Below are 9,987 nucleotides of genomic sequence, written 5' to 3' on the forward strand. Positions count from 1 at the left end.
TTGCATTTTACATATGAGATCTTCCACTTTCATCAGCCTTTCTCTGTAAGCAGTGAAGTCTATGGGATTCAAAATGATTAAACCAAAGCATTTGTGGAATACAATCGGATAATTTGTGATTTTAAATAACCATTGATAAATGTATATTTCAATTACAAATATGCGGAAAATTTACTCTTTCATCTTTTTCTCCTCATCATCCGCACTTTCGATAGCTTTTTTATCTTCATCAAGCTTTTCCAACAATTTATCTGCTTTTTTCATCATCTTGTTGACACGTGCTCGAAGTAGTTTAGCCCCCCTAGGCTCTTTTAGATCTTTCATTAATGAATCCAGTTCTTCTAGATCCTAAAATAAAATCTCAGCCGTTATTAAGAAAGAGAGATGAAAAAAGTTCTGTGTTACTGTGTTATGTTTTACAGACTTTCGAATGAGAAAAATAATAATAATAATAATAATAATAATAATAATAATAATAATAATAATAATAATAATAATAATAATAATAATAATAATAATAATAAAGATAGAGAATAATAGATAATATTAACCTCATTGTGCTCGCTAATTTGTTCTTTCAATTCTTTAATGTCATACTTTACTTCTGAAATCGCATTGCCATGGATAACATTTTCTATTGACTGCACATGTTCCTGGAAAATATTTGAAGATTAAGATCATATACGGTATGGAAAATTATTATGATTCGAATATACCAGAAAAAGCGAAAAAATCGATGTGAAGTATTGGTATATTTCGGAAAAAACGAAGGAATGATAAAATAATTTCAGATCTAAATTCTAAAAAAAAAATTCCACATCTGAATTATTTTGCCACTTTTTATTTCCAAACTTTGTTTTCAATACAATGATTAATCATCCCTTACTTCATCAATTGGCAATTTACTGGCTGAATCCATGTCAGTCCTCATTTCTTGAGGTGTTATTGGTTGCGTGATTTCTAAAACTGTAGCTTTGTCTGGGCTGGGTGATTCCACAGAAAGTTCAGGCACAGCTTCAACTTTTGCACTGACTGCTGCTTTTGCTGCTGCTTTGGCTGCTATTTTTTCCTCCTCAGCTTTCTGAATAATCATAACATCACTAGGATTAGTCGATAAGCCATGACTGATATGAAACACGTTTTTCGAGAAATTACGCTGCATATCAGGCTTGATTTATTACATTGAATTGGAAATGCTTTCAAATTGTTCTAAACCACGAGGAAAGACAGATTTGCATAAGATAAGATAAACATAAGGAATAATGAACCAACTCTTTGATATCTGCAACCTTTCATAATAACTTTGCAATGCGGGTTTAAAGAAAAGCATACAACAGGAAAAAGCAACAAAGAAGAAACAAACTACTGACTTTAGCTGCCTCCTTCTTTTCGGCTTCTTCCATCGCTTTTCTTTCAGAATCGATGGCTTTCTCAATATTTTGTACAAGCCGAAGTCTCGCTCCATAACTTACTTTATCACCTTCAATCTCTGCCAAATTCTGGCGAGTTTCCTCAGCGATATCTAAAAGTTTTAGCCGCAGTTGAACCAAAAAAAAATTCAAACTTCGTAGCTCAACGCAAATCCCACTGAAAACGATGATCTAAATGAGAATAAATCTTAGACATAGAATAAAACTTACTATCTGGTAAGCTTGTTATTAGTGCTTTCAAACGATCCACAAATGTGATATCTTCTGGCAGATAGATAGTGCGCGATAAGAGCAGCAGTGACGGTGGTACTTTATCATTAAGGGATAATTCCAGCCATTGTTTTAACTCAAATATTCGTATATCTTAGTATTACCAATAAATTTTAAGACGAATTGTGATAAAAGATGGGATGCTCTTCGGAAACTTAAAAATTCGACTAAAGAAATAATTTTTACCTGTTCTTTAAGGCGCTCTTCATTCATCCCCAGTGAACGCATTCCACGTGCTCTGCATGCCTGTTGTAGCTCAGGCACTGTTAACATATCCACTCCACCTTCCAAAGCTATTTCCTGAAAAAAAAAAACTAAAAGAATTGCAAATTTCTCACGAAAAATTCTCTTTTCTTACTAGTAATAATATTCATAAGAAAAATCTATAAAATAGAAATCTTCCAATCCTTTTTATTTTTTACGGAACTTTATATCTAAAATTTCGAGCGAAAAAAAAGTCAAAGTCGATATATTTCCAACGTACATCTAAAAATAGCTCAATGAGCATAGTAAAAACAAAGGAAAACAAAAAGAAAAAAAAACAATAAAAGACTGAGGGAATATCGCCAATCATATTTGAGAAGGCTATATAAGTTGATATCACGATGTGCTGTTACATCAGAAAAGCAAACATCAACGAATAGAGGATTATTCCGATGTTACTATAAAAAGTGACACTGCAAGTTCTTGCAAATGTTACAGCAATACCTGATCATCTGCTCTTAAAGCTCGCAACTTCAACGATAACTGAAACCGGATAATTTCAAGTGAACCGAATGGTTGAATATTCAGAAGACGACATAATGCCCGGAGTGTGTTAGCTGGCAAATTATCCAACGTAAGTTCATCTTCAAATAGCTTAATATACTTCAGAAGATCCTTGTTGTTAACGTAACTTCCTTCTGAACGCACCTGAAATTGAAAACCATAATAATCTTGCATATAGTATTGCGTACAAGCTTAACTGAAATGATAGTACTGGTAGTCAACAAGGATTCTTAACAGCAAAATTTTCTGCAAATTTTCTCTGAAATGATAGAACTGAAAAATTTCGTTAGTACTAACTTGAATGCACATAATACATATAAGATTTATCTCACGGATGCAAACCTTCTTTATAAATTCTGCAAATTCAACAGCAATGCTGGCTGTCTTATCATCATCCTTAGCATTTTTCTTTTTATATAAAGCCATTTCTTCCATGGCAGCTTGCAGCAGTTTCGCTGTTTCCAGTTTTGCCTTCAATTTTCTTCGTAATTTCTCCTCCTGCAACAAGAGTGAATTTATTCTTAAAAATTCCATAAAATAATGGCGGAGCTGCTGGTAAACTGCTACGATAATCTGGCATAATATATTTTTAAGAACTTTGTTCTAAGTAGGGTAAAACTATTTTGACGCTTCATCTACCACATTAAATCCATATTTTAGTGAAAAAAGGAAGGAAAAAAAAAGAATCCTGGATAGTTGTTACCTCCACTACTGTATATGTGAACTAATTTCTTGAAGCTCACTGAAATATCGGCCAGTAATATTTTGGCATTTACTCGCTCCAAAAAAAAAAGAAAAGAAATTGGCAACACGTCAAACTTAACAAAATTAGTTCTTTTTTAAGTGTGAAAATATAACTCGATTAATTTTTTAGGAAAAAAAGGAAATCAAAACAGTATAAAAGGTAAATTACCTCTTTAGTAGCATCCTTGAATGTACTTGGTAACATATTCGGGAATAATTTTAGGAAGAAAGGTAACGTAAATTCCAGAAAAGGTACAATGACGAAAGCAGAAAATGGAATCAATCGTAGCACATCGGAGAGCGTTCTCACCAACTGTTGCCTCTCACGACGTAATAGCGGTTTTCTGCGTAGGAATCTCCACAGATATTTGGCACTTAATCGCATTTCCAGGAATAACAATCGGAACCCATGATAATAATGTTTGCAGCCTTCTTTGAGAGCTCTTGGCCATCGTATATATACAGGTTCCAGAGTTATTTGCTGCTTCGCCTTCTCTATCATCTGGAATGCTGCATTTTTTGAAAAGAAAAAAAATGGAAATTAGACAACCTTGAAATTTTAGTGAATACGTAAGCTTTTTTGAACATATGTTGAAATCAACAGTAACTGTTCATGTCCTGGATCAAATAAATGACAATGTGACGTTACATTTAGGAAACTCATACACCATCGATGACATCCTGACTATGCAATCTTGATATTATTGGACAGCTTCCTGCATAATATTTTCTGGAAAATCCCAAAACCATCCTCTGAAGGTCTTTAAATTACCTTGAAAACTTCTTTTATTGCGTCCAAAAGGTTGAATGGTTTATATCTTGCCACATTTCGAACCCCATCCCTAATATAGTTCCAATCAGAGATATCTTAGAGTTCCCTTAAACTTCTAGAGAAGAAATTCCGGAAGCATCGCCGAATTTCATGGCCAACTTTATCGAGTTTAATGCAGTATGGCGTATTTTGAAAATGTTAATTTTAGTAAGTCAAACTTCATATTTCAGTAAGGACACTATTTTCATATACATCCCATACGATACTATTTTTTTTTCGGAACTAACAAGGCATTTAGTATAACACAGCCAGTGCTAAAAAAAAATTTATAAAAGTCAAGTTACTGTTTAAATGCATTTAGAAAAGCAATTTTCTACACAACAAAAATTTCACCAAAATTTGGTGTTAGCCATTTCAGTGGAGACCAACCTGTTTACGTGCCTGGCCTTCCTTCTCCTCCAATGTCGCTTGCTCCTTCAATCTCTTCAATGTTTCCTCCAATTTACTCTTGTCATATAAAAACTGTACACAAGATCTGTGAAGATTCCGTGTCTCAATTTCATAAACTCCAAACCTTACCAAACAATTTCTTCGTCTGAAAAACATTTTAATTAAACTTCATCAAATTATTAAACATAAATAATTTCAGTGATTTATTATTCTGTAAAAGAGAATAGGTAAAACAACGTAGCGCAGATTACCTGAGAGAGTATATTGGTTTTCTGGATGTATAGAATGCCAGATTACAGGCTTGTCGCAACAACATGATAAACAATGTTGCAACTACCAGAAACTTTTTAATACCTGAATCAAATCATTAACAATGTTTGTATGAATCCAATAATTAATGAAATATTTTCTGCCGTAGAATAAAATGTTCATTACAATCGTCATCCATTTATTTAGATATTATCCTACCAATGCAATTAATAATGATAATTCAAAACATTTTGCAATATCTACAATATCCATTCCTCTTTCTCAAGCATCCATAATACATAACTATTCCATTGCTATTTTCATAGCGCAAAGTAAACAGCATAAATCCCTAATTTTTCAATTTTTCGTGTAAAATTTAGTTTCAGAACTGGAAGTTCAAAGTTCAACAGAGATATTTTTTATTTGTAGTTTCAACCGCTAATTCTTGTAATTAATCATCAATAAGAATATCACTGCTGTTATCTAATTAGCAACATCACATAACGGTTAGATTATAATATCGCATACCAATCCATGTCCCAATCATTTTTTTCCCTAATTTGGCTGCTTATAATTGACATAACTTGTAAATGTTACTATGCATTAATATATGATGTTATTTGCATGGATGTGATAAGATACAGCAAATTAATCTCTTCAAATTTAGTTTCGAAAAAATCAATATAATGTTAGGAGATGTTGCCATGCTTGTTGTTTAATCGTCATAAATTAGCTAAGTCTCGATTACTGTCTTGATATATTCTGCACCATTTCATCTGATTTGAAATTAAATTCTCTTAATTTCATCCTTTCTTTTTCATCCTCACAGTTTCCCAAAATTCATTGAAATAGTCATACTTTGATATTTAATAAGGGTATTTTACGAAGTTTTCTCAGTTTGAACTATTCTATCACCTAAAATTCAATCTTTTTTATAGCATTCCAATGCTATTATCGTTCTCTCTGTATATGATTGTTTTTGAAAAACTAAATTTTAGACAGATCCATTTTCTATACTTATTACATCTATGCAAATAACACTGCCAATATCGCACATAGATCTCGTTAGTTCGCTGGATTGAAGCAGAAAGAGAAGAGTAATATTGATGTTCCATCGAGACAGTGACCTATGTTGAAGTGTACGGCTTAAAAGAAAGTGTTTGAATTGATGTTCAACTTACCTGTTGGAAAGTGAATATTAAATAACAGGTTGATATTTGATATTATGAGTGCTAGGAAGAATTGTGAGAAGGAATAAGAATTTAGTGATAAACCTCAGATTAGGGAATAATAATTTAATAAGAAAGAGTCTGACCATCATCCAATAATCATGAATGTTTTATGAGATCAATGCTGAGATAGGAATATATTAGAAGGTAAAAGAAAGGATGAGACTGAAAATTTCATTTGAAACCAATTAGAATTACACAAAATATATCAGAGATGTTAATCGAGACTTGATTTGTGGTAAAGGTTCTGTAATGATTTGCGACAGTTATGTAGTTGATTTGCTATATTGAGAATCTTTGATGCAAGATGGCATGCGAAATTATGCGTTTCTTATAATGGAAGGTAGAGGACAGGACGTAAACTCTTAAGTTATGGGACAACAGAGTGTAAATTCTGAGGATTCCCAGGGTTCCGAGAATTCTCGGGTGAGTTTTTTTCGTTTTAAACTTTTCTGTTTCAACATAAACATTTACATGTTTTTACAACATCTATCGTAGCTTAACCTGCAAGTATTGTTGCATGCACTTAGGCAGTACATTTTAGTGCATTGTTTAACGTAGTAGTTCCCAACTGTGGATCGTTGGTGCTCTACGAGCACTAAAATTTGAACTGCGAGGGCGGCAGTGTGGTGAATGAAAAGCATAAAAACGGACAAGTGGCTGTTTTGGTTTATATTTCAATATTGCTGTAAGTTTAGCTAACACGTCAAAAATTTCGATTCAAGTACATTTTTAGATAGAATTTATTTTTGGGATTGATAATCCATGCTACAAATAAAGAAGCAAGGTAATTTCTATTCAAGAGAAGATTAAGAACCACAAGTTCAACGGAAAATTTTTACATGAAAAAATAATCGAAACTTTCTTTTGCATTAGTTTTTTATGTCCTACGTGGTCGTTAACCAGCAAAAAGGCTTCTGCGTTAATGTCGTTATCTAGATTTAAACCAATTTATGACTTTAATTTGCATGATTTTCATTTTTCTTACACACGTTATAGGTTTTGGAATTGGCAGAGAGACTTGCTAAATTACCTGTTACCGATGTACACGAGTATTTTCGTGGTTTTCGCGCTATTCAGGATGAACTGGATATGGAACAGTGTAAAATTCAAGTATGTGTCGTTTCTTTCCATACATGGTATTTATGTTCGCATTATTTGGTACAGAACATCTTGACGGCTAAACGTAGGTTAGAACCATGATGGTGAGAAGATGAAATATTAATAACTAATGATACTTCATGGTCTAAGTCATGGTCAGTATTGATATGTTGATTATAATGGCAGTGATTTTGCTGCTGCTTGGTTATTTTAGCTATTAGACAAAAAGAGCTCTGGACGATTTTGGTTATAGGAAAGGGTGTGCTATATGCGCGAGGATTTACCAGTTCAACTCTCACGTTTGCGGTCTTTTCGGGAAAAGTTGATTCATTTAAAGCAAAAGATTCAGAATGCTTTGAAGAACTATCAGAATAATCAGGAGCAATTGTGGGCGTCGCTTAAACAAGTATTTGTGTGGTTAACACCAATCTGTTATTTTCGTTATTTTGGATTATCGTAGTTTTGCAATGTAAACATCCATATAATCGGTTTTATTTCGGCTGAAACTCTCAGTGGTTTCCCCACTGAGCAGCACTTTGAAAAATTTTCCTTCAGAATGCACCAAATATTCACAATCGTTTGGTGTGTGTGGCGCAGCAAATGGAAGAGTTGAATTACCTTAGAGCCGCTCACAAGCTAACACTTGCCAAGTCAGAGATCAAGAAAGCAATAAATGTTTCTAACTTCTTTGCTCTATATGACAATATCCAGTCTTTGAAGCAAAACACTAATGTGGATTCGCAGTTGGTATGTACATCTTCTGTAATGGAAAAAGTTTCTAGGCAGTATCTAAAAACGAATCAGAAATGCAGTTGAAGAGGGTTTGCCATTACCAATATATTTGAATGTAAGTGGTTCGCCTGGATATAAATTGAGGAAACAGGGGTATAAAAACAAATGCTCGACGTTTTTTATGCAGAGCTGTTCAGGATGAAAACGAATCTAAAGATATTGATAGAATCAGGAAGCAATTGCTCAGTGAAACGGAACAACTTATTTCCGGTTCTCTCAAAGATTTGCTGAAAAAAATCCATTATCCACTTGAAGAAGCTATTGATCCCAAGACTCATCAGAAGTTAATTCAACAAATTGCTACTTTGCTAAAATGTATCAGTATTTTGGATAACAGTAGTGTCACTGCGCACTGTGATAGGTATGATTTTTGGAAACTTTTATTTGTTCTACGTGCACTCACTATGCAATAAGAATTTTAAGGTTTAGAGTAAAAATGTTAGAAGGACATAACCTTGTTTCTGTCACACTGAAACTACAAGGTTTTAATTGGTCTTATTTAAGATCGAAATTACTGACGGAACTAGTTGCTCCAGTAGAAAGGCGATTTCAATATCACTTTTTCACGGAGCAAAAAACAAATGATCCATCTAAACCAGAATGGTTTTTTACACAGATACTCAATTGGATAACAGCAAATATCGATCTAATTAACGCTATTTTCCTACAAATTTTTAAGGATAAAGTAAATTTTAATTTTTTTCCCGTTTGCTAAAGAGAGTAAACAACATTTGGCATTATCCGGGAGCACGGAGTTGGGAAGAATTCATGAGTTGCTTTTTTTTTATTAAACCTATAAGTTTTTCTTTTTTAAGACTGAGCAAAATGAAATGATGCATGAATATGTGAATAAACTGGTGAATTTGGCACAGAAAAAAGTGCAAAATATTCTTAAGAAAGTACAGGACGATCCTGAACTATTTTCTCATCTTATCGATGAATGCGTCGCCTTCGAAAACGAGTTGAAAGGTAAGGTATCCTCTTTCTTTTCTGTTATGCAATATCAGTGTTTCTCTACCTCCTAGAATGTCAATGTCTCTGTGTTTCTTCGAATACCAGTGTCTTTTCCTCTTCAAATTTCATTGCCCATCATTTCTAGTGAGCTCATGATATTCAGATATTGCTTTTCCTATACGTCCGGGTAATGTGCTGGCCGTTTTATGCGAAGATATTTATTTACTGAAGTGGCTACAGCTCGAACGTGAGGGCTGTATCGCAGGAGTAGAAAATGTGCTTTGTGGAGAAGACTGCTGGAACAATCGGTATCAAACTTTCTCAGACATCGACATGGTATCATGCACTTATATATTTTTTGAAGCCATTAGTAAGCATTTATAGATTTTGATTTTGAACGTCAGGAGCACATAGAAAAAAGATAAAGAATTATTTCAGCAACAAGTACCAGAATGTACTGATCAATTCCTTTTGATGATCGAATCAATTACAGAACGTTATCGCTGGATAGAGAATGTGGATGTGCAGTCGCAGTTCCTGAACGTACAGGTAAATGTGGTTTGGCCATTTGCTGAATAGTAAGAAAAGAAAGGAACTTAAGCAAGTTAATGTTGGAAATCATGTTGCTTCAATGGCTTTTCACACATCATTATTGTATATGAAAGGTTAGATGCAGTGTACAGCAGTTACTGCCAGATACTCCTGCGACAGCGTGAAAAAGTTGCTGTTATGAATCTCTTGAAGAAGACAGTATCAGCTGCTTACTTATAGATATTCATGTTGGATGATTTCCGATTACGCCTTGTACATATATCTCAACAGCTTACCTCTCCGTGGCAAAAGCCGTTTATTCAAATCTTAAACTCTGCCTGGTATGCTTAAAATTAAGTGATTCGCATTTGTTTTCTGGGATTGAAGAATCTAAATTTTAATTGTAAGCAGAAAAAAGTGGGCTTGTAAATATTTTTGGAAGAGATATTAACAATAACAATAGAATTCCATGAACTGCTTTTGAACCATCAAAAGGCTGCTCTTTGTTGTTATTTTTGAGTAGAACTGTAATGAAAACATTAAATAATAGAAATGCAGGCAGTCCGAACAAATTATTTTGTTTAGCACCATTCATTATTCTGGCCAGCTGCATAGTTCCATTAGTATAGGTACGTAGCTTATGTGTTGGATGAATGGAATGAAGTGGACATATTTATACGTATTCAAGCACTAGGGG

General features: G+C 33.6%; 2 protein-coding genes across 2 annotated transcripts in view; one reads left to right on the forward strand and one right to left on the reverse strand.

Moving 5' to 3' along the window:
* The window catches only part of LOAG_17761 (CBR-LETM-1 protein), a 6,154-nt gene extending 1,359 nt beyond the window's left edge, over positions 1-4,795 (reverse strand). Inside the window, exons 1-10 of the mRNA XM_020450421.1 lie at positions 4,686-4,795; positions 4,414-4,579; positions 3,382-3,714; positions 2,811-2,966; positions 2,409-2,612; positions 1,887-2,000; positions 1,641-1,776; positions 1,371-1,522; positions 887-1,081; positions 552-653 (exon numbers count right to left, since the gene is read on the reverse strand). Coding sequence (XP_020305901.1) covers positions 552-653; positions 887-1,081; positions 1,371-1,522; positions 1,641-1,776; positions 1,887-2,000; positions 2,409-2,612; positions 2,811-2,966; positions 3,382-3,714; positions 4,414-4,579; positions 4,686-4,750 — 1,623 coding nt within the window. The 5' untranslated portion in view covers positions 4,751-4,795. The remainder of the gene's footprint in view (positions 1-551; positions 654-886; positions 1,082-1,370; positions 1,523-1,640; positions 1,777-1,886; positions 2,001-2,408; positions 2,613-2,810; positions 2,967-3,381; positions 3,715-4,413; positions 4,580-4,685) is intronic.
* A 1,489-nt stretch (positions 4,796-6,284) lies between these two features.
* The window catches only part of LOAG_10532 (hypothetical protein), a gene marked incomplete at both ends in the record, with an annotated part of 5,543 nt that continues 1,840 nt past the window's right edge, over positions 6,285-9,987 (forward strand). The window contains 10 exons of the mRNA XM_020448182.1: positions 6,285-6,338; positions 6,912-7,025; positions 7,267-7,419; positions 7,569-7,760; positions 7,943-8,166; positions 8,310-8,490; positions 8,621-8,774; positions 8,923-9,095; positions 9,198-9,308; positions 9,531-9,631. Of these exons, the coding sequence (XP_020301651.1) occupies positions 6,285-6,338; positions 6,912-7,025; positions 7,267-7,419; positions 7,569-7,760; positions 7,943-8,166; positions 8,310-8,490; positions 8,621-8,774; positions 8,923-9,095; positions 9,198-9,308; positions 9,531-9,631 (1,457 nt within the window). The remainder of the gene's footprint in view (positions 6,339-6,911; positions 7,026-7,266; positions 7,420-7,568; positions 7,761-7,942; positions 8,167-8,309; positions 8,491-8,620; positions 8,775-8,922; positions 9,096-9,197; positions 9,309-9,530; positions 9,632-9,987) is intronic.

This window comes from Loa loa (assembly GCF_000183805.2).
Source record: "Loa loa unplaced genomic scaffold supercont3.125, whole genome shotgun sequence".
In the NCBI taxonomy this organism is placed as follows: domain Eukaryota; kingdom Metazoa; phylum Nematoda; class Chromadorea; order Rhabditida; family Onchocercidae; genus Loa; species Loa loa.